Source organism: Lachnellula hyalina (genome assembly GCF_007821495.1).
Source record: "Lachnellula hyalina strain CBS 185.66 chromosome Unknown contig00101, whole genome shotgun sequence".
In the NCBI taxonomy this organism is placed as follows: Eukaryota; Fungi; Ascomycota; class Leotiomycetes; order Helotiales; family Lachnaceae; genus Lachnellula; species Lachnellula hyalina.
This window is the reverse complement of record NW_022157215.1, coordinates 30,874-54,844: the sequence shown is the minus strand read 5'-3', so window position 1 is coordinate 54,844 and position 23,971 is coordinate 30,874. Positions and strand designations below refer to the sequence as shown.

The following is a 23,971-nucleotide window of genomic DNA, read 5'->3' as shown; positions in this document are numbered from 1 at the left end:
TCCGCCCTTCAATTCTCCCGCATCTGCAGGCCACACATAGCGAACCAGATGCTCATGATACCGCACCGTGACTCCACCGACCCCATCACGATCGACAATGTGGTTCGTAGCATGCCGACTGACACCTGGAATGAGATAGCCGTATTTCTGCTCGAAGAAGAGTCTGATCTCGTCCCGTCCTTTGATTGTGCCGTGGAAGTGGTATACCATGCTATCCGGCATGAATGCGTTGACCATTTTGTCATGGTTAGATTCTTCGAAGAAGTAGTTGACACGATTGACGAAATCGATGGCGGTTATACGCTCGTCGGCTGTCACATTGCTTGATGTTGTTGGATTGATGGGTGGGAATTGGCCGTTGACAAGGAGAGACATCTTGAATGAGAGGCTTCGAAATAAAGTCTGTCGGCTATATGAAATACGACAGAAATGATCATAGCAAGTCTTCACAGAGGCATTGGGTTTCCTTTAAATCTTGTGAATGAAACCGTTTAGTAATCTGAAAGTAGAAGTCATCACGATTGATTATGGTGCATATTATATTATTCTCATCTCGGGAAGTGATTACTGACCAAATTTGTCGATTACACGAGGCCTTTCGGCGGCAAGGCCGGAAGACATTCCCCCGAACGCATGTTCAGATGGCCCAAGGCTGACTATGGGTAAATACAGTATTTGCTAAGTAAATATCAATTCATATACATAAGTCAAAATAAAATTCTTTATATCTTTCAAAAGAAACGCATGTATCAAATTTAACTTATCCAACTACCATTTCCGGCTTTTCCTCTCCGCATTTATCAAAGGTTTCAACCCGCTTCTTTAACCACTGCAGCAAATGCTTAAATCCTATAATCGTTCCGTTTGTGCTATGATCCGTCCGAATTTGAATCGCTAGCATAGTCCGACCGACCAGCGCCCATGGCTTCCTTTCACACTCGCAGTAAACCATTACTAAAGACAAATAAATCACTTCCTCACAAAATGAAAATTTCGGCCACACCCCAAGGTGATTTTATCCCGACAGCAAAGTACTCTCCTGTCTGTTGGAGTACAAAGTATAGCATCTCACTTAAGTATATCCCGAGAGTATCAATTCATTTGGGGCAGTCGGCTACACTTACAAATTTACAATTGCTAATTATATAATTTTGAGAACCAACAAGATAGACCGTTGAAAAGGGCAATCAATATAATCTAATATCAATGATGATGCCGTATAGCCATAGATTGTGTGAATAATGGCTTCTTCGGGTTTGTGAATGCAAGATGGGTGGTTGAAGAAAAACTACCCAGATCTCAGCACCCATAACTAACCCCGACTTCAAGCCATTCGTCTCTTTATTATTCATCTTGCTAAGAGTCTCGTAAGCAGAAGTTTTCATAGTCTCCTACCATGTCGAGCTTGAAGAATCTGGGAGAAGAAACCAGCCAATTCTACATCCTCCTGGACGCCATCAACAAGATAGACAAAAGGGTCTATCTACAGCGTCCCGAATACCACCTCGTCTATTCCTTGAAAGAGGAAGTTCGCAAATGGACGTGGAACAATCGTGCCCAGGGAATCGATCTCCCATACTACCCATGGGTAGCTCCGAACCATTCTAGACCATTGGATCACCGAGACATCATTCGCCTGACCAAAGAATTGCGCAAGAATAGCTTCGAGTTTCATATTCCTACCAGGGCCGCTAAGAGGAAAGAAAGACTCCAGCCACTACAAATAGCTCTTTTGGAAATCCTTTGGGGAAAGTGTTTTACCTACTTGCGACCTTCGAAACCGCGTCAAGTACCTCGTACTTCACAGAAAGCTACTGCACGCACACACTTGAAACCTCCAGTCCGATATTCCGCACGCTTTTCCAGCACAACCTGCAACCCAACTCACTCCCACGCCATCCTACCTTCGATCTTGGATCCGCCCTGCAACGCCTTCTTGTCACCTTCCGACGCTAAGCTTGTCAACGAACTTCGGTCGATAGCTGAGCTTTGGCTGAACGAAAACGACAAATGGGCCGCATGGGCAGCTTCAGCTCATCCCGACACCCGTATCACGAACCCCAAGGCTCTTGCAGATCTCATCAGGATCACGTTGAAAACGACTATAATGGAGAGATCGGAGGAAGTTCTATTCCAGAACTTCTTGGTCGAGATTGAAAGATGGGAGTTGGCGAAGAGGACGACACAAACAGACGCAACTCTCGAGTCTCCAGCGGTTGCTCTGAATGCACCTTTTACCCCTCACGAAGACTTGGGAAATACAGCTCGACGAGCGCAGCCGCCAAACAAGACAATTACCCCAACGACATTCTTAACACTTGTATCGCCTGAGTTGCAAATGGAGGACCCGGAAGATAACGAAGATGATCCATATAAGAAGCAGAGAGTATTAGGAAGAGCTTGGGGATTTGACGGACGAAAATGATGCCTTACCTGACAGAAGAAAACTAAAAGGTATTTTGGGTATGAAATTATGCAAAGCTATTGCGTTTGCTTCTGGCCTTCTCTATAATGACCCAGTTTAGCTAAGGGTATCGCAAGGGGAAAGCAAATGCGAAATACATCGTATGGAATTTGGAAAACCCCCAGGGTGTGAACTAAAAATACCTCTATATCGATACCACTTGAGTTGGTTTCTACCAACAGCGCAACAATATACCGCTTTTCATTTCCTGGCATGCAAATACGCAGCCATCATTGGCTATGTACTCGTATCCGATGTCTCCTTTTTAGTTTAATTGTGACTTCGCTTCCAATGACCCTCGCCGCACCTCCGCCTTATGGCCCTTGTCCCCTTCCTGAAGTTGGTTGGTCACAGCCTATTCTTGTCCATTGACCAATGACATATTATGCCGGTCGTGGGGTTAATCCTTCAAGGTGAGAATCATGTTGGCTCACATGCCGAACCCATTTTTTAGGTTTACAGTAAGCTTGTTGGCGAATCCTGTACACAGATACACCGTACGAAGGATGGTACTCGTAATACGTACAGCCTTTTCAATGGAGCGGAATGAGCTTTTCTAGGGTCGCACTGTTTGGTCACTTTTAGAAATAAGGCAAGCGATCTTCTCGGTCAGAACATCCACCTATTCCTGAAACCTTCATACAACAATGCAGCCCCCCTGAATGTAAATATGCGCGGTTGTTTCGTTTCATTGGCTGGGTGGTTGTTGGATATACTAAAGCAAATATAAAGGCTCGAAGATAGCCACATCTACATCTATTTTTTCAGCCTACAATCATTTACCTAGTCACTCATTCAATCGTCTATTTACTTCTCACCAACACTCATTGACTTCGTCTCTCCGGACTCCATTTACTCCAATATACTTCTAGATATCTGAAAAATCATCTCAACTACAACAAGTCCGTCCTGCCTATTACTTCACTGTTGTCTATCGAAATAGATCAAAGAACTAATACTGGCATAGGTCTTCGACAATGTTCTCCACAATCCTCATTCCATTCGTAGCCCTACTTGCGGCCTTGCCTACAACATTCGGCGCTCCATCTCCAGCCTCTGTCTCCGAACGAGGTTGTGTCACCGATGAGTGGGGAAATGCTGTGTATTGTGGAAGCGCCGGTGGACTTCCCGCAATTGTATGTCTTGCTCCCTCTTCTGTTGCGCAGTATATCTAACGTCCTTGAAGCTTCAATGCAGTAACAATGCTGTTTTTGAGAACTGTCTGAATGGGGATCAGTGCAAGCTTGGCACCTCCAACCAGGGAACACCGTACCTGTACTGCGGCTAAATGCGGATCTTGAGAGTATCGCGGCGGTGGAAAGAGCTGCAGATGTGCTGGAGGTTTTCGTTCGGCGATTCATTTTGTGAAACGATCTAGGTCACAATTATGTATAATTAATTCAAGCGGTTCACCTAATCTCACAAAAGTAGCCATACAATTTTAGTGATAGTCTGAATAGTTACTAACCCTGCGACGAGATTTCTAGTCTGGAAATTCTGACCAGAATAGCTATATTGCCTCTAGGACCTACGGATCCCTAGTAAAACTTCTGTTGTCCGACAAATGAGAAGACGATCATGATTCTATGAAAATTGATGTTGAAAAATCTACCTCGTAGTCGTGGCAGGCCTCAGGCCGAGGTACCCCGTGTACAGACGATACTATATCAAGACATTCAATCGATGACCCAAATGCTGACAGGTGGGATTGCACTATTTCACCGGACGATTTCAGCCAATAACTACAATCGTATGCACACTGAAGACCACATTCATACCAACCAGTATAGCCATCTTATTATAGTTGCTTCAGAAAGAATTCTAGTGAGCTCTCTTAATCTAGCTTCTCTACGTTTAACTTGACAGGTGGTCTTCCCATTGGAGCTGTCAATATCACGGCTCGACAGAGTATTAATACCAGGATTTCATTAACTAAGACAACTATAAAGAGAAAAGCTCAACATATAGAAATGAAGATGGGAATAACCTCAAGGGCACGGACCGAGGCGATAAGCGAGCCTCTAGCGCCTCAATCCATAACATGACAGTCAACCCAGAGATCAATTTTTTTTTTTAGCAAAAACGGATGTGCTAGACTTCTAGTTCAGATCGTCAATTACGCAGTCACAATAGTTAGTCTCCGCGGTACAACCCACGGTGAATACGAAGAACAAAGCACGAACTACTCCCTCGTCCCCCTGAACGCGCCGGATCTGCCGCACATCACTTGTCTATTTAAAGGGGGGGGGGGGGAATCGATCCGTACGAAGTACGACCACCTCCACATCCATGGTCAAAGCTTGGGAAAAGCTTGTTTAGGGGCCGGCATGTAATACTGTCTAGTAGGACTACAGTGCGAATCTCGCTAACCAGGTAGGTAGGTTTTACTTCGTAGTAAGCGCTATAATCTGAAAAGGCCAGGCCCCCAATCCCCGTGGTTTACGGAGTGGAAATCTCAAAAATACTGCTTCATACGGGTAATCAAGTATAACCCAATTCTATCGACCAAGAACGGATGCGCGGTTCGAGAAGCCGATGCGCTGTGATGGGTAAGCTTAACTATGGTTATTGGGATGAGGGAAAGTTGCACGATGGATGGATGAAAAAATGAAAAAAAATGAATAAAGTTATGTCACGGCGAAGTTTTGTTTCAAAGGAAAATCATGATTCAGTGACACTATCTAAGGTACTTTTCTATCTACCAATCCATCCAAAATCCATTCCATTCCACTCCACGCCATCAAATAATCTATCTCCTTCTGTATCGATATATCTCCCTCATTCTTATCGCATGTCGAGTTCCAGTAAATAGCTGTAGGGCTTATCATGCATCTGAAGATGCACGTAGCCAAGTAAAGCTAGGATGGCGAATTCGAGGTGTGGGTTTCAAGTTACGGTCTCTTCGAAGGACTGCGTTCTCGCGTTTCGCAAAATGCGGATGGGATGGGCGAGTAGAAGAAGAGGGTGTAACGAGAGGGTCGGGTTGGTGAGAGGATGAGTTGGTGTTGTGTTGGAGGAGGGAGGGGTTGGTGATGGCGAATGATCTTCCGCTCGATGGCGGGATAACAAGAACTGTATTATTCTTTAAAGGGAATTCGTAAATTTGTGATTCGTAAAGAGAATGCGTATATCGTGTAACAAACAAAGCTCTTTGTGATCAGGCTTAACGCCAGATCCGGTTGAAGAAACCGGCCACCCACGCCCGCGTTGCTGGAACAAACATTCTTTTCTTGACTGTTTGCATTACAAGACCCTCGTCGTTCTTGTCGCTATCGTCGTCATCCGCAATATCCTCACTGCCATCGCTATTGTCGCCATTGTCGCTGCCGATGTCTTGCACCTTCTGGGGTGGCACAGGTTGAAGGAGATCTTGCATCGAAAAGTTTTGATGGACAGGGGATATAGCCAACTTCGGCTTGGCCTTGTGTAGGCGATTCTTGCCACCTCTCTTTGTCGGCTTGGGTTCGGGGAACCGTCCAGGAAGTGATGCGACTCGAATCAAAGCGCTGGTGTTGAGCTCATACTTCTTGCGGTGCTTTTTGTGCCACTCCGACAAGGGAGTCATCGCAGTGTCTTTCATCTCAGATCGAGACGAGGTAATCATTGGCTTCATCTTAGAACGTTGGTCGACCTCGCAATACTGAAGTGAGATGTCGGGTCGGAGAGGGGGCTTGGGTCTCTGAACCCAGATCTTGCCATGCTGTTTATACCATTGAGTGATCGGTGGGATATAGAAACTCATATCAAATGAGCGATACAAAGCTGATGGTGTGGATTGAGAGGCTACTGGCTGATTAAAGGTGTCTGTCTGAGTGGGGCCTCATATGTTGCGAGTAATAGCCCTGCTTTATTGAGCCTACTAGTAACATCGTCAATTTTGTCACACGATGTCTTGACAACCAATTTCAGAGCATCGATGGTCTTATGGCATTCCTCGATCTCCCTCAGCGCAGCCGCCTTGAATGGCACAGTGCTGGCGGTCTCTGGCACAGCCAGTGCTGGTGTTTGGATAAGGGCTGGTGCTGGAATAGGAGTCTTGGAAATCAGTGACTTAGCATTGAAAGAATCACCCTTGCTCACACCAGCTTGCGATGAAGAAGATGATAAAGCAGCAGCTACCGTATTGCTGGTCTGGGGAGATGCTGTTGCCCATCGACTAGCTCCCATACCACCCAAAAACTTCGGCTTCGGCTTCAGCGTTGAACGAGGAGAAGGAGAAGGAGAAGGAGATTTGGTTTTCTTCCGCCTCTTATGTGCATTAGCATCAAAATCATTTCTGTATCTACTGGCCGCAAGTTTGGTAGCTTGATGCCTCTTGAGTGAACGAGCTGGACGTGCCATTGCAGGTGATGTAGGTGCATTCAGGGCATCGGGGTTCTGAGGGCCGTGTTGTGGTGGATTAGGCGATGTAGAAACTTTTGGGGTAGAGAAGCCTGGCTTGGTGTTTGAAGGAGGCGATCCAGATCTGGACATGGGCTTTGCGAGCAAATAAGGAGAACGAGAACGAGAGGATCCAGGGGTGAACTTGGACTCAAGCTTTGGTAGTCAAGAAGACACGCGAGGTGACTTCTTTGGCATATATGGGCCCTGTAGGGACTGTGAGTTGAGTTGAACAGGTGAGATTAGGTTTGAATTTACCTGTGTGCTCGAGGTGGTATTGTTACTGCCACCGGATGGTTCCGCCATGGCTGAAGACTGGCCGGCCAGCTCCAGGGTTATCGCTACGATCCGCAAGAGCGCCAAAAAAGGTGTGGTGTATGGAGTATGGAATTTAAGAAAAAAGAGCGACGAACAGTAAGGTGGTAATTCGCTTGAAAGTGGTAAAGGTGCACGAGAACGAGTATGCAGTCCGGAGAGTACAAGAGCGCAAAGCAAGATGTTCGTCGTCGTTCAAGAATGTTGAAAGCGCATTCCTTGTGGTCAAGGGTTTCTATACTCGTTATCTGGAAGGAAGTTCGCACAGAGCCAATTGAGAGTTGAAAGTGCGAGGAGACATCGATGACCTGCCGCGATGAGCGAATGCTGTCAAAGGAAGGGTGAATGAGTGCGCTTGGGCAGATTGGGTCAGTCTGCACACGAGTGAGTATATGAATGCTGGTGAGGGGCTCGGAGGATGACAAACGTGGGTATCAATCAATTGGGGAAGAAATATGAGTAAGTCAATATGGATTGGAGGCGGAGAGGTTTGGGAGTCGGTGGGAATTCTAAATCGCATTGCGACGCGAACCTTTTTGAGAAAATCATCTACTCGTACTTACTATACAACACCTCAGAAGAAACCCATCATTCTTCCCTATGCAGTAGCACAATTATAAAAGAAAACAAGTGAACGAATACAATCAATTCTCTACCCCCCCATATACCCATGATAAAACATCTCAAGCCTAATTTCAAAGTGCAAGGCAAGGCAAACAAAAGCCCCCGAATACAGATAGATATAGCAGCATGCATACATTCATTTATAAAAGTAATCACAAGAATACAATATACCCTATAACCCCCAACTTATCAACAGAACACCTGAAGCCCAATTCCAAAGTACAAGGCAAACAAACACAACTTCTAAATACACAACTTCGAAGAGCTGCTTCCTGCCTCAACATCTTACTACTTCAGAGCATTTAATTAATGACATTGTTTCGTTCACACACATGTTAGTAAGCAGATATCTATCTATCGCGCGGTGCACTTACTAAATCCAACTAATCAACGCATAGGGAACGGAAGAGAAGAGCTGAAAAGGGTATAATCACGTGAGGAAACGATATGCTAGAACACTTCTAGAAGAACAGGAGCTCTGAGGAGAAAATAAGGTAGCGAAGCGAAGCGAGAAGGAAGTGAACTGGTTATTAGAGCTGATGGATGTACTATGAATTTATACCTAGCATAGCTTATATTTATCTTTGTAGAAGCTTTTGTAAATTCATGCCATCCACGTAAGATTCATCCATGTTCACTATCCATGTGCAATTCATCCATATTATATCCATCCACGAAAAATCCCTTCATTCATCTCAAACTCCCCAACCCTTGATTGATGCCACAACGCCGTATGTACACAGCCAAAGATTTAGTTCAAGTCCTGAGCGTATACTTCAAATACGCGCCTTCTGCCCTCGTCGCTGCATGGCCATTGAAATCTACTGGTGGCGTTTGAAAGACCGGAGTACCCGCTTTGTCAGTAAGTTCGAAGTCGAACATAGCGAGGAAGAAGGCCGTGATTACGTTTTGCTCGAGTTTCGCAAATCTCATGCCCACTAGCCATCCAATCCAGTCAGATATGATGTAGATCAAGATGCAGAAGAGAAGAATAATTCAAGTGACTTACAACAAGGATGTCTCGCCACTCCCCAACCAACCCACGCATACGGAGCTTTCTTATCCTCCTCCCTGCCCTTCTCATACCTAGACGGATCCCACTTCTCCGGCTCCGAATAGATCTCCGGATTCAGATGATTGTCACCCAAATGATAAGCTACAAATGCACCGGGCGGGATCACTTCTCCATTCCCCACACTCAGCTCTCTGCCACTGATATTCTTCCTGAACGCACTGCCGAGCAATTGGAGCCGAATGGTTTCTTTGAGACAGAGATCGATGGTTGGGAAGCTGGATTCCCATGCCTCGAGGGTAAGGGTGCCGAGTTGGTCGATTAAAGGCGCGGATGGATCAGGGTGGGTGGAATATTTGGCGGCGGCTGCTGTGACTTCGGCACGTACGCGGGCCATCCATTCGGGGGATTGCGCGAGGTAGCACAGCACCCAGGCTAGATTGGTGCCACTGTTTAGTAGACCTGCGAAGAGGGCGCTCACAATGAACTATCTTCACGTTAATGCCAGCTTCTACGAAATAGTTTTACTGGGGTAGTGGACGGAGCAACACACTTCAATGATACTTTTGACATCATCTCCTTCATCAATCAAGAACTGCAACGGATCATCACCCCTGATCCCAGTCTTCTTCCTGTTCTCCACAATTTTATTAATAACCATATACAACTTACCCCCTGAAATGGTTCTTTTTATGACAGATGGGCTTGGGAACCACGGGAATAGCATCGTTGCAGCGGTCGCGCTCGCTTCTATGGTTTCGTAGAGCTGAAGCGTTCTCTCGAGGAGCACGGGGTCATTGGCGATGTCGCTGCAGCCAACAGTGCGCATGGTAAGTTGGTAGACGAGGCGGTAGAAGGATTCAAAGGGGTTTGTGATGCCTGTGGGGGACTGGGCGAGGGTGTCAAGGAAGGTACGGACATCTCGCATTAGGTAAGGAAGGCCTGGGAAGTATTAGCACATGGTAAGTCAAGGTCTTTGGGGTGTGAATGTACCTCTCTCGATGACCTCCTTTTTCATCAATTTGGTTATACGGCGTTGGAAGTAGCCTCCAGAACCACCGAAATTGTCGTCGTTTGCCGGCCTGTCTTTCTTGAGACTAGCTGGGCTTGCTCCAAATAGGATTGCGTATCTGAATTTACGCACGTTAGTGTCTCTTTCCTTGAATTCTTTTTCATCATCTTGAACACCACGTCATCCTCCTCAATCTCCAACTTTGTTTGGGAAAACGTCACGAGACGTTGTACTACAATGGCCCCCAAATAATCATTCACCCGAAACGAAAGAATGAAACAACACCACACTTACCCCTCATGCATACTCAACTCCCTACTCTCAAAAAAGACCTTGCGGCCCTCCGCACCAGTCAGTCCAACGATAGGATGCTTGCCCAAGAAAAACCGAAAGTTGCCAGTCTTGGCCGCATCCCTGGAAAGCCTGAAATAATCCCATCTCCGCGTGAAGAACTGCAGGGCACCGACGATAGGGAAGTTCGAGATAGTGGACTGGGAAGGAGCCTTTTGGGGGAAGGTGAAGGAGGGTGCGAGGAAGGTGTAGAGGAAACAGAGGGCGGGGAGCAGGAGGAGGGAGGCGATGGTGGGAAGCGAGAGGCCTAGGATGAGGCTGTCATGGGATGGCATTTTGGGATTGGGTTGAGGTTTTGATTCAAGACATGGAGGATGAATTGAGGAGGACAGGTAGAAGAGGAGAGAGATGACGAGAGAGAGAAGACGAGAGGATTGAATGTGATAAATGAAGTAAAGTCAGACGTACCGATACGGTAACGTGACTTGAACTGGACTCGGATAGTAGCGTTCCGTAGCACGTAGTACCTTACGTATGGCACCTGGTCCCGGTGAACCTAGCCAATCAGGAGGTGGTGTTTCAAATCCAAAAATATAACCTTATATGGTATCGATAGATAAGGATTTACATCCGATTTATATCCATTCTGCTAGAATATACCCGCCCATAGGTAAAATTTTATCCTCCTTTTCTCCTTATAAACAGGCCCAAATCCCACCCAAAACAACTTACAAACGCCCTTCTGGGTAGTCTAGACCAATCAGCCCCCTTTCCCCCTTTCCGCCAAAGCAGTCCATAAAGCACCTTCTATGTTTGAACCCTAAATTTGAGCCTGCTTTAGTCAATATGTTATATTCTGATTTAATGAATCAATATGATACTGTTCTCTATGACTAGTCTCTGTTAAATTACCATCTCAAACTTTGCTAGTTACTAAGTATATTTGCGCTTGGTACCCTTGATAACCTTGATGGACATGATACCCGTGCAGGGTAATCCCCGCCATCCCCTACTTTAATAAGCATTCTACGGGTTTGATCAGCATGAGGCTGGGCTACGGGAAATAGCCCAGCCCAGCCCAGAGGATAGAATGCGGGGGTGACCCACCAGCAATACTGCACAAGGGTTATGTACCGATTGGATGGGAATAGAGATACCGTAGAACAACCAGTAAACCACAACCTCTTTACTGTACATTCTGTGCTACGATCCTAGATTATTACCTATGGTAGGACATTATTCATCGACATAGAAATAGAAGATACGGATACGGGTGTAAGTTTATCACTTCATGAGTCCGTTGGGGAAGAGTACGTCTTTTACTCCACACAGACACGTAACACGATTAAGACCAAAACTGTAAATCAAGGAAAGTTTTATTTATTTCTACAGACCGCCTTTTTCATGTATGTGCATGTATGTTTAGTACCCCTGTCATCAATTTATGGAAGAGCACCCACTTGCCCTTCAATATCGCCACCCTCCGTGTCATCACCCTTGGCAATCCGCTCAGCTTTAACATCCAACTCCGCGCCTGTCTTCGGTGCAGAAGCAATAGTATCGTAAGGACCGGGTTTGATGTTCGCCTCTACAGCATCCGTGTTAACAGGCGCAGCGCCCTCTATTGACCCCACGATTCCCCCTACGCCCTTAATCACGCCATCCATCGCATCATCAGCCTCTACTTCGACTTCCGGCGGCGGCGCAGGGTCAGCTTTCTTGCCCGGGTTATGGTTGTTGACTAACGGTGTAGTGTCGTTGAAGATCCGTAATAGCATTGCAGTACGATCTTCCTTCGCTAGCATGAGGTTGAGAGAATGCAGACTGCGCCAGAGCGGGATGACCTGGCGCTCAGTAAAGCCATCAGCCTCCTCACTCGGCTCGATTCTCAGAACGCAGCAACCCATGCCGATATTGTTAACGCGCTCGCCGATCTCACCCAAGTCCTTCCATGCTCCGTCTGAGAGCTTAGGGAACATCTCAATGAGCAATTTGCGCAGGGTTTCTTTTTTGTAAAGACGGACGACGCGTTCCGAGCCGACGTAGCCCTCGAGGATGGGCATTCCTTCTGATTGGATACGCCATTTACAAACTCCTTCACCTTGGACATCTTGCTTCATGAACATACGCACACCGCCGTGTATGAATTTGATACCCTTGCCTTCATTCTCGGTCATAATGTCGCGGATGAGAGCAGAAGTGTAGTAGATTGTCTTGGCGGGCTCGCCTTGTGCATTGCGCACCATGAAGCGATCCCGTGGGAAACGAGGGGAAAGTTTGTAGAATGACTCGATGGATTGGACTTCATCATGAGTGCCGGATATGTATTTGAAGGGTTCTTCGAATTGTTGGTTGTTGCGGTTTTTGTTGGGGTTGGCGCGGAAAGGAGTTTTGTCATCGCGAAGGTCGCCGGGACGGGTGGTGAGGTCCAGTTCGGCGCCTGGCGGTGGTGGGTAGTGGACTTGTCGGTCTTGGAAACCTGCTGAGGCAGGCTCCTCGAGGTCTTCTTTGGTTTTGAGCTTCTTCGCCCGGGATACGGCATCAAACTGTAAATTCGTGAGTAAGAAATGTTCTACAGGTTTTGAGACATTTTGGGACTGAGCTACCTCTTCCTCATCATCCTCAGCACTGCGCTTTGTGCCACTAACGGTAGCATCTGGTGCCGGATTCTCCTGGTTTTGTCGTGCAACGGGTGTAAGCTCTGTAGTGCTTTCTGAGGGTCCCGTGAGGGCATCGGCTGCTTCAATCTTAGGAGCCACACTTCCTCCATCAACAGGAGCAGGCATTGACTCGATCTCATCAACGATAGCGGTGATGGTAGGCTTTACATCGGAGGTCTTCTTTGGTTCTGATTCGGGCTTGGCTCTAAACTCCGCCTTCTTCTCCAAAATTGCAATAAAAAATCCACCAGTATCTTGCATGTGTCCTATCAACAGATTAGCCGTACTTCAGATCTATGAAGGTCTAAGATGTCCAGAAGCTGGAAAATATTAGAAAATGAATGGCTTACCATATACCCGCATACATCTCTCAAATGGTATTTCCTCCTCCCCAGATTCAACCTTAGGTGCAAACATTCCTGGGGAAAGCTTTTCGGTAGCCATTGTGGAGCCATATTTCTTGTCATATTCTTCGACTTCCTCCATCGTAGACCATGTATCGCCAACCTTGTCCATGATGCTCCATTTCTTCAATCCAGGCGTTCGTTTCAAGAGGGGTAGTTGGTCATCGCTTGGTACCAATTGAACCATTTTAAGTCCACCACATCTCTCAATAGCGGATGCAATAACAGCCTCGTTCTCCACAGGGTTCATACTGCAGGTTGAATAAACCACACGGCCACCAACCTTGAGCATCTGAAGAGCCCTAACCAGGATTCGGACTTGAGTAATGTGCAGCCCAAGAGCATTTCCTGGTTGCCAGTCTTTCCATAAATTGACGTTCTTTCTCATTGTTCCATCTCCTGAACATGGTACATCTGCCAATATCCGGTCGAACTTGAGGTATCGATTAGTAGCGGGGTTCTCCGGGGTAGGTGGTAACTTGATGGAAGGATACATCGTTGCATCGTGGTTGGTGACAATCAGGTTCGGGGATGATAATCGTTTCAGCTGGTGGATCAACATATGACTGCGCTTATAATCCGAGTCGTTCGCAATGAGAAGGCCCGTAGCTCTTCCATAATCACTAGAATCGACTTCCAACTTCTCTGCGTCATCCAATGTAAGTTCTGGTCCAGGACTTATTTCTCGCCCATCTTCTTGAGCATGATCGCGTAGTGATTTATGGACTCGAGCCTCTTCCCCTCGGTGGACCATTTCCAACAATTGTGCCGCCTTGCTTCCTGGAGCTGCGCACATATCCAAGACAGTCATGCCAGGTTGTAGATCCATGACCAAAGGTGGAATCATACTAACAACCTCTTGTCTGCTAATATTTCCCACACTTGTTTCGGACACCAAGAATTTCTGGAAGGCTGCAAAGGGAGGGAATCGACGGACGACATTCTTTGGAGTCGTCATCCACCACGCAAGGTCATCTGGATACCAAGGGACTGGCTTCGGGGGCTCGACGAGGTTGCCATCGTGATGCGAGATGCTAGATATTTCGGGAATGTATCTATCTTGGAAAAGCTTCTGTACAGCGAGCGCATGGCCTTTGGATCCTGTAAATCGGAAGCTATTTGGCAGCTGTGTAGGAAGGGTCAGCTTTACTTCTCGCTGGACAAAAAGCCAACATTGCAACAATGACCTAGGAGCCGTGAGACATTTTCAAAGCAACTATAGGTACTCTGCAAAGACTACAGACTACTGAAACATCTTGGCAGAAAATAATTGGGTTCTTCGATAACTCACCTCACGCTTATATGCATCCCAGAAAGCCTCCCTCTCCTCCTCGGGCAGTCCCAGAACATCGTTATAGTACTTCTCCAGACGGGCGTTATGCTTGGGAACTTTGTCATAGCTGACTCGGTTGTCGTATGGAGCTCGATCCCCTCCTCTACCTCCTCCTCTACCCCCACCGCCCCCGCGTTTGCCTCGAAATCCACCACCCTGGAGATGTTATAAAGCTGCCGAGGACAGGATGAGTTCAATTGAAGTACTTACTCTTTTGCCTCCTCGAGCCATGATTATTGCAATTGATCAGTCGTTTGTGGAAAAGTGGTACTCGTTGCGCTTCAAAACTTCTTGAATATTTGCGATTTTTCAAAGCTCAAGCTTACTTCAAGAGTGGACCAGGATTCTCGGCAGCTAGGATAAACGTATTGCCGACTACACGTGATCGATTTTAATCTCCAGATATTCTTCTTCCTTTATTTCCATCTCAGCTCTATCTATCAATGGAAACCGATACCTATTCCGTGTCTATCTTGCCGTGGAAAGCCTAATCCATTTGCATGATGCCTGCCTAGTGTATCTTGGGGTTTTTGTGGTCTGAACGGACCCCGAATGGGAATCATCTCCTTGTTTACAATCTTTTACGGCCTTCCAGCAGAAGGACTGTCAATTATGAACCATTTTGCTCTTGATTTGGCTTCCCTAGCTGGACACAAAGCGCAGCACTTACTTTACTCACATCTACTTTTCATACCCCACGCTACCTGGCACATTATAAATTGTCTGCCGCTTTTTTTCTACCTATTTTACTATTCAAAGTCTTTATCCATCTTTCCAGCATATTGAGGTATCAAGCGTATCTTGCTTGGGGTTGTTGTTTAAACGGACACTTCACGATGGATCGGACTGAGCATTGTATCTATACTAGCTTTGCATGTGCCACTGGGTTTGAAACATTAAAACCAGTGGTCCACCACCCAAAAGCGCTCCTTCCCTCGTAGGTTGTATATCTTACCAATGTCATTACATCCCCTTTGTCGAACTCATGCTTCTTCGTTCCCATCTTCATCCCCATTTCAATATCCTTTTCCACAACCCGCTTCCTTCGCTTATTCAACCACATACCGTATACCATGTACCAACTTTCCCCCGACAAAAGGAATACCTTGGAAAAGGACAATGACATTCAACACATGGTCTCTCTCGGTTTGCGGTTCAACATCACCACAACCGCAAAGGGAAATATCTTTTATTATGAGCGTGGGCTGTGGGATATAATGAACGGAAAGCCCATTCTTGTTTTGCTTCATGGCTATCCCCAAACAAGCTTTATGCACGTATCTGTCTGCCCGCAATCACTCTACTGTTGCTGACCTTCTATCTGCAGGTGGAGGCATATAGTCACGTGCCTTCCACGAGATATCCCGCTTTTCATCCCAGACGTACCAGGCTACGGTCGGTCATCACCCCTCCGAAGCCGCCCCCACGACAAACGAAGCGTCGGTCAAGCTATCCTCAAAACCCTTCAGTTTCTCCTGCTACGTTCGAATAACCGTCCACGCAAGCATCTTCGCCTGAAGCATGCAGATATAAGGCCTATAATGATCGCTGGCCATGACCAAGGAGCCCGGATTTGTCATCGTCTTGCCGTCGACCAAGCCGACTACCCTGCCTTTTCCTTCAAAGGAGCAATCTTAATGGACATCATCCCGACTGCCATACAGTGGGGGTCCTTTGTGGTGGCAGAAACATCTGTAGCATCGTTCAATTGGCCATTCCTGGCTAACGTGGATGTCGCAACGGAAATGATCATGGCACAAGGTGGCGACGCCTTTGTGAGAATGTGTCTCAACCGCTGGGTTGGAACCCGCAAGCAGGGACTTGCCATGTTCAAGAGCAACGATTCGATCGATATCTATGCAAACTCTTTCAAATCCGAGTCCGTCATTAGAGCTACCTGTGATGAGTTCAGAGCCGGTGCTCAAGAAGATATCCGACTTCAATACGAAGACCAGAGAGCAGGCAGGAAAATGGATATCGATGTCTTTATCTTGTACACCATGAAATGGGTCGACGAAAACATATGGATGGGCAAAGTCTGGCAGGAATGGATGGGAAAGGGTCAACTAATCGGTAGAAACTTTTCGGGTGGCACTGGTCATTTTATCGCTGAAGAGGCCCCGGAGGAGGCAGCATGGGTAATCCTGAGATTTTACAACGATTGCAGCTGAAAGCCACCAAATGCATGCTTTCTGCTCTTGTACTTCAGACATTCGCGTTTGTGTAGTAGGATACTCACTGTAGACCAGCTTAATGTGCCACTAGGCTTGAAAGATGAAAACCAGTGCCGTCTTTTCTTCAGCGTTCTTCGTTTTCGGTCAGCCTTGCAATGAGCAATATCTCACTGTCTCAACGCCACCATTTCCTCGTCTCACGCACTTGACATCATGACATTTAGGATTTCCCATCCATCCAACTTCATTCTATCTATTCTCTGAAAGACGTCACTTTTGCATGCAACGGCCCTGTAGTGTTTTACGTCCCTCTCTTAAAAGAACCCCCAATCATAATTTATAAACCATGTTGTCCAGTTTTGCCTTTTCGATTCTAGCGTCTGCCGCTTGTGTTTTCGTTATTGGTAGAGTTTTGATATCAGTTTACGAAACATCAAATCTTTTTTGAGTCTTTTTTGTTTCTCTGGGTGAAATACTACGATACTCCGCGTCTAGAATCTATCCGCGTCCTGTATCTGTTTCGAAACTATTCAGGTCATATTATCTGCCACGCGTCACGTCTTGCGACGAAGTTCATATATGGTTGAAGGAGCTATGAAACATATGAGTTTAGCTCAGGTATACCTGTCACACTTCTACATTCTACTAGGCTTCCTAACACAGGACACCTTGAACTGTGATTCTCTGTTGGTGGTGGCATGTCAACACATTCCCCATCGGCGCTCCGCTCTCTATTTGGACTCGACCTTGCCCAACCCCTTGGCGCCATCAAGCGACAAAGCAGCACACGCGTCCGACCAAGCGCCATCACTCGCATCAAGCTCACTGTGCAGATACGCGCAAGTAAGCCTCTGAACCAACGCCACCCGCTCTGGGCTTTCCGTATCATGCTGCAACGTCTCCGCACTATCGTACCCCGAAACCCCGCCCAGCAAATGCCCCGCCCCAAACACAGTAAGCATGCACTTCGGGCCCTCGCTCAGCCGATACGGATCCTCGTGCCAGTCGGCACCGCGCGTCGTGAGGTGCGGACTCACATCCGCATCGCCGACCACGACGAGCGTCGGCGTCGCCATCTCGGCGAAACTAGGGTTGCGGAATACGGGCATGTGCTCGTTGGCGAAGACGCTGAGGTCTTTCCCAGCGGCGCCGTTGCCGATGGGCGTGAGCAGGATCCCGGCGCTGATGCGTGGGTCTTTGAGGTTCACGACTCGTCGTCGACGGGATCGGTCAGGCGGGCGCCGAGCAACATGCTGGCTGTGTGGCTGCCGAGCGAGTGGCCAGCAACGGCGATCTTGCTACGGTCCAGACGGCCTTTGATGGCGGGGAACGAGGTCTCGATCGCGTCTAGGCTGTCGATGATGTGCGACATGTCTTCGACGCGAGACCTCCAGAAGAGAGGTGCCTCGGGGTAGGTTGTGGGATCTAGACTCAGGGTCTTTGAGGAGAGGTGCGTGGGCTGGATCACGACGAAGCCGTGCGCGGCCCAGAACTCGGCGAGGGGGCTGTAGCCGTGCAAGGAGGAGAGGTTGTTGGAGGTGCCGTGGCCGTGCGAGAGGAGGATTATCGGGAGGGTAGTGCCGGTTGTGGGGGCGGATACTTTGAGGGTTATGGGGATGGAACCTGGGCGAGAGGGGGCTGCAATGGTGAGGGGGTGGATGGAGAGAATGGGGGATGCGGGGGAGGTGGGGATAGATTTTGCGGCGCCGATTAGGGCGTGGTCCTCCATTTTAAAGGAGGTGTTTGGAATATTGTTATCCTATCCTCCGTTGAACGGAAGAGTAGGTTGAGTTGAATTGGGTTGAGGAAGCGTATTAATGGAAGTTGAGTGAGTAAGTGGCATGTCAAGAAGAGGAATTGTGATGAATTTATAGTAAAAAGCCGCGCCATTCAGTCGGAGTCCAGTGCGCTTCATAAATGCGCCAATATTGAAAATACTAAACTAGAGTAGGTTATACTCGCGATGTATAGAGTCTGTTTAGTTGTTAGATAAAAGCGGGTGTAGCGTGGTTGTGTACACCGGAAGTGCTAAATCCGACCAAGCTAGTCCGTGTTGGGAGAAACCCGCGAAGGGTGACGGAAATAGCGTGAGTCTCGATTTATGTTAATTCCGAGCTCGCCGATGGATGGACTTTGATCTTTGGGGGGGGGGGGGTTCATCAAGTAAATAAATAAAAATGAGGGTAGAGTGATTCCTACTTGGGACTGGGTTATATTGACGTGAGAAACGACCCTTGGTTCTAGACTGTTGACAGGGCTGGTAAATTCTCCAAAGTTGAACCATCAAAGCTTAAAGTAGAAAAGCAAGAAGATGATTGGTTTTATAAGCAGGAAAATAACGAATGCCTTGCCATTATAATCGCCACCCAACAATGCAAATATAGAACACCTCCGCTCCCATGCGACCCCATTTCAAACTCACCCCTTATAATCCACGCCTGCTTCATGCTCCATTACATCAAAAGTAGGCTTTGCACTAAACCAACCCGCCTTCTCGGTGCCCAAAGCCTTATATGTATAAGCCGCATCTGCTTCATCAATTTTGACCGTCGTTGCCCCTACCCCGCCCGCCGCAGCATCAGCCAGCAGCTGCGCATGACAGCATTTTTCCAAACTCATAAACCAGAACACAGCAGCCTCAATACTCTTCCCACACGTCAGAAGTCCATGATTCTGCAACAGCGCCGCTTTCTTCTGTCCCAGCGCTGCAGCAATAGCCAACCCCTCATCTGCAGCTAGCACGATACCGCGGAACGAACTGTAGAGAGCGATGTCGTTGTGAAAGGCGCATGAGTCTTGCGTGATGGTATCGAGGTTCTTGCCGAGCGTGCAGAAGGAACGTCCGTAGATGGAGTGCGAGTGCGCGACGCAGTTTACGTCTGGACGTGCAGTGTGCACGGCGTGGTGGATCATGTATGCGGCTGTGTTGAGCAAGCGTACGGGACCGCCGTCAATGACTTTCCCGTCGGCGTTGACGAGGATTAGGGAGGAGGCTTTGAGGAGGGGCCAGGCTACGCCGAAGGGATTGACCCAGAAGGAACTTGGGTCTACGGGGTCCTGTGTCGTTAAACAACACATATTAGCTTCTTACTTCTTGTCACGAGAGGGGCAATGGTGCAAGACATACTCGCAACGTAATGTGTCCCGCAACACCCTCATCGAATCCCAGCTTGGCAAAAATCCTAAAGGCTAATGCTAACCGTCCCTTTTGATATGCACGCTCCTCATACTTATCCGTGAATGTTGGAGCGGTTTGGATGTTCAATCCTACCGTCTCGCCCTGCTTCTCTGTGAGTCCTGGCTCCAGGGGAACAGTGGCGGCTTTTTCGTGCCCATTTGTAGGCACTGATGTGCCGGTGTCAACGACTTCGTAGGTAGCGGATGGGGGAGCCATGTATGCTTTCTTTGCGTGAGAATAGCGCTAGTGGAGAGGTTTGGCGGGGAGAGAAAGGATACTGAGTTGGAAGAAAATGTCAAGAGAAAGAGTGAATTAGAAGGACAAGATGGTCATCTACGAGCGAGTATCCACACCCCGCCCACAAGCTACCCCACCCTACTCCGCTCGTCGCAGGATGGTGTTGTCAGCACTCAAGACGTGGGGTAGGAGGGCCGAGGATGTAAATCCTGTAGGTACCTAGGTATTGAGTGGACGGCCAATCACCTGATGAGAATTTGCAAGCATCACGAGTGGTATCCAATTTTCACGTAGCCATGATTTTTGAGGTTCGATGTTATGAGAACAAAGCCGGCTGGTTGAAAATGTATAGATGCTATGATACAGAAGCTGCAACGAAGGTTGCGAGACTTGGTGATGGTCTTGCGTAATGTTGCTTAGTCATGTCTTACTATCCCACTGCTTTACTTCAACCTCACCTCACCTCTCTTCACTTAAACCAGATTCAATAGCAATGGTAGCACGATTTCCTGGAAAAATATCTTCTACCCAAGTCATGACAGAGTATCTTGAGATCACAGGACGTGTTAGTCAGAAAATTCATTTTGAAGTTTGCAAAAAACACTTTGACGCAGGGTCAAGCTCGTCGAGAAAGTAAGATCAAGTGAGAGAAGGGAAAGGAAGCGAAGTTTTTGTCCTTTTGTTGCTTCCTACAGCTACTTTAACTACATTTGGATGATGGAGAGGAAATCCCAATTGATGGAGGGGTTCTCTTGTCCTTATTCACCTTAATCCTTCTTAATGGTTGTTGGAGGTGATGTCTTTGCCAACCTCTTGCGCTTGCTTGCTTGTCCCTTATTCCTTTCTCCAACTCTTTCGATTCAGGGATATATCATGTGCCATGAATGGGATGTTACTCACATGACAAAAGACTGTTCATGCAGGGAGAAGTAAGGAGGAAATCGGGATTGGCGTGTACATAGGGTTCTGTTCTTGGTGCTGCTCTTCAAGTATGTGAATTATGGATAGCGTCAGATGACTTTGTTACCGCAAACCTTCATTCGTATTGCTTTTGTTTCAATTTATGCCCTTGCACTGTTTAGAGATGCGTTACTGTTATCAAGATGTTCATATCGCCAATCGTCATAGTTGTGTGACCGATATTACGACATGGTTGACTGTTTGCTTGCGGTGGACAATCATATCTTATTCGCTACTTGTGGGCCAAAAGCCTGTCTGTGTGGTACGAGGCGTGGACTTCCAAGCTATGACTGATTTGGAGGGATGACCCCTCCGATGAATCAGGGAAGTCGCCTGATTATTTGTGGCTTAGCTTCAAAGATTGCCGGTTATGCGAACACTTATTCCCCAGGTATCAAAGCCAGCAAGTCCACTTGTCCATTCCTTTGTTGTATACGATGCCAGTCTTGTAGTAGAACTCCTAAGCTTTGCGGATTGAAGGCTATGATAACAAAGCAAATGATTTAAAGTAATCAATCATTTATTTACTGCGAATTTTGGGGAATTTCACAGAGAAGGGATAAGGGCAGTGTGGGTGTGGGTGCGGTGGATTCTACCTATTCACATATACCTGATCCGTCCTTCCCCCCGCTCCACCTCCATCCATTCACCTGCTCATTGTCCTGACTTACGCCATCTTACCCTGCCATGCATGACGCCTTACCCAGTTCGGCTGGCCGAAGGTGATCGAACTGTCTGGTATGTCCCCCTCCGCGCCCGCTTAGCCCCAACTACCCGTTACACAAGGCAGGTCAGGTAAACAAACGTTTCGCTTCCCACCCATGACCCATCAAGAAATTCGCACATTGGATTATTGAATACTTACACCTTGGTGTTCTTGCTCTTGCTCTTCTTCTTCTTCTACCTGCCTCTACACCACCTACTTATACCTTCTATTGCATTGATTGCATGGTACACATACAGATAACTCTTCCTGCGCCCACATATTTCAAGCACATTTCTCTCTCCCGCTCTGTCAGACCGCTGACGGGTGGGGTGCGGACGCCGCAGCGATGGGCAAAAAAAGTAGAGTAAAGAAGGCTGCTCAAGCTGAAGCAGAGCTTAGGAGAAAGAGTGTCGCCCAAGTTGTGACTGACAAACAGAAGCTGGCAGATGCTGAGGAGTTAGAAAAGGCTTAGGAGTTAAAGAAGGCTCAGGAGTTGGAGAAAAAGCTCGCTGCCCAAGCTGTGCTTGACGAGAAGATTGATGCACTGGGTCAGGAGTTGGAGAGAGAGCTCGATACCCAAGCTGCAATTGACCAGCAGAAGCTGGCAGATGCCGAGAAGGAGCAAGCAAAGATCAATGCGCGACCAAAGAAGACTCCTAAGAAGCCAAAGCCAACAATTCGCCCAGTCTTGCCCCCTGGTAACGACCATTTATTTCCTGGGTTCAAGAAGCAGAATCCGGTGCCACCGAATCTATTCGGTCGGACTGTGAAGCAACCAGATCGTCCAGAACGCTCCATCGATCTTTCGTTTGGTGGCAACCAGGATGATGAGGATGATGAGGATGTTAATACTTCGTCATCGAGTGTTCCACCAGTTCCTAAATTTCAATTCTTGACCGCCACCCCGCAGAACCCCTCAGTCTCCTCTAGTATTCCGCAAAAAGCTAAGCCATTATTTGGTGGGAAGCACAACCCCAAGACCAACCAGGGGTCTTTCGCATACACAGCACCCAATCCTCCTCTTGGTGCTCAGTCCTCACCTCTTCGCAATGTCGAGTATGATCCAATCTTGACACAAAATGTCAACATCAACGAAGGTCCTTCAGTCCCTTCTGTGGTCATTACGCCATCTGAGGCTATTACGCCTACATTGGACTCCGGTCAACCATTCGCCTGCGGCCAAGATGCCAACCCCTTGCAGCCACAAACTCAACCACCACATCCCACAACTCTCCAGCAACCTTCTGTTCCACAAGCAAGCGAGGTCAATGACCAAAGCATTAGTATGAGCGATAGTGAGGACGAAGATATGACAGTGCCATCCGAAGAATTGAACCCAGAGTTTCACCAGAAACAGGCCAAGCAGTATGAGGGCGTCAATATCGATCTCAGTACTTCCGAAGGCACTCTAGCCCAGGACAGTGAGCATGAAATGGGTGATGTGCCTGTGGATACCTTGTCAGAAGTCACTCCAATTCCACCAACCATGAATGCGTCTGCCGTTGGAGGAACCAATGCCACCACTTCGGTTATTATACCGCCATATGTCGGCAATGCGGTGGAGGCTTTTGGCGGCAACACCTATCCAAGTGTCCCATCGACTGCGAATAATGCAGTGTTGCCCACTGGACCCAGCACTTCTCCTCTTCCACAGTCAGATAGCTTTGAGGTACCTAATATTCCTGTTGTTCCCCCACCGCCTCAACCCACCACTCATCATGAGACGGAGTCCAATGTGGAAGCCGGCGCTTCGGATGATGTGGAGATTGACACCGCTCCTATTACGAGCTCTGATGAGCAAATGTGGGGTGATTCTAATCTCAACACTGGCATCTGTGAGAGCAATAATGGTTTGGACTCTGTCAATCATGAGCAGGATAATGATCTGAACGCATCCAACTCTAACGGCGATAATGGTTCAGACTCTGTCAACCATGAGCCGGATAATGGTTTGAACGCATCCAACTCTAACGGCGATAATGGTTCGAACTCATACAACCATGACGTTGTTGATTACACCTCTTCCCCATATAATGACGGGATGGGTATGAACATTGCCAACTATGATGATACAGACTCTTCCCAATATGATGCTGGGATGGGTAGGAACATTGCCAACCATGACGATGCAGAAATGCAGCCTACGCCAAATTATGACTTGCCCTCTGAGCAGGACTTCCGCTCTGAGCAACTGCCTGAGCTGGCCCCCAACTCTGTGCAT

The 23,971-nt window shown here is 47.6% G+C and overlaps 5 protein-coding genes across 5 annotated transcripts; 1 reads left to right on the top strand and 4 right to left on the bottom strand.

The window, feature by feature from the left end:
- Positions 1-8,539: 8,539 nt before the first annotated feature.
- Positions 8,540-10,433, bottom strand: cyp51 (Lanosterol 14-alpha demethylase; the record flags this gene model as incomplete). The annotated part of the gene is made up of 5 exons (XM_031151932.1): positions 8,540-8,721; positions 8,793-9,282; positions 9,349-9,737; positions 9,789-9,925; positions 10,102-10,433. 5 exons carry the CDS (start codon positions 10,431-10,433, stop codon positions 8,540-8,542), a joined length of 1,530 nt encoding a protein of 509 aa, XP_031004050.1.
- A 1,107-nt stretch (positions 10,434-11,540) lies between these two features.
- On the bottom strand, positions 11,541-14,726 carry NCL1 (Multisite-specific tRNA:(cytosine-C(5))-methyltransferase; the record flags this gene model as incomplete). The annotated part of the gene is made up of 4 exons (XM_031151931.1): positions 11,541-13,024; positions 13,109-14,288; positions 14,454-14,651; positions 14,706-14,726. The coding sequence occupies 4 exons, from the start codon at positions 14,724-14,726 to the stop codon at positions 11,541-11,543; spliced, it is 2,883 nt and encodes a 960-aa protein (XP_031004053.1).
- An 842-nt stretch (positions 14,727-15,568) lies between these two features.
- Positions 15,569-16,666, top strand: LHYA1_G006998 (Fluoroacetate dehalogenase; the record flags this gene model as incomplete). Its single annotated transcript, XM_031151930.1, has 3 exons — positions 15,569-15,772; positions 15,837-15,938; positions 15,965-16,666. 3 exons carry the CDS (start codon positions 15,569-15,571, stop codon positions 16,664-16,666), a joined length of 1,008 nt encoding a protein of 335 aa, XP_031004037.1.
- A 734-nt stretch (positions 16,667-17,400) lies between these two features.
- On the bottom strand, positions 17,401-18,398 carry LHYA1_G006997 (uncharacterized protein; the record flags this gene model as incomplete). Its single annotated transcript, XM_031151929.1, has 2 exons — positions 17,401-17,851; positions 17,878-18,398. 2 exons carry the CDS (start codon positions 18,396-18,398, stop codon positions 17,401-17,403), a joined length of 972 nt encoding a protein of 323 aa, XP_031004043.1.
- Positions 18,399-19,087: 689 nt separating this feature from the next.
- Positions 19,088-20,063, bottom strand: mug14_0 (Meiotically up-regulated protein; the record flags this gene model as incomplete). Its single annotated transcript, XM_031151928.1, has 2 exons — positions 19,088-19,726; positions 19,797-20,063. The coding sequence occupies 2 exons, from the start codon at positions 20,061-20,063 to the stop codon at positions 19,088-19,090; spliced, it is 906 nt and encodes a 301-aa protein (XP_031004042.1).
- Positions 20,064-23,971: the final 3,908 nt, after the last annotated feature.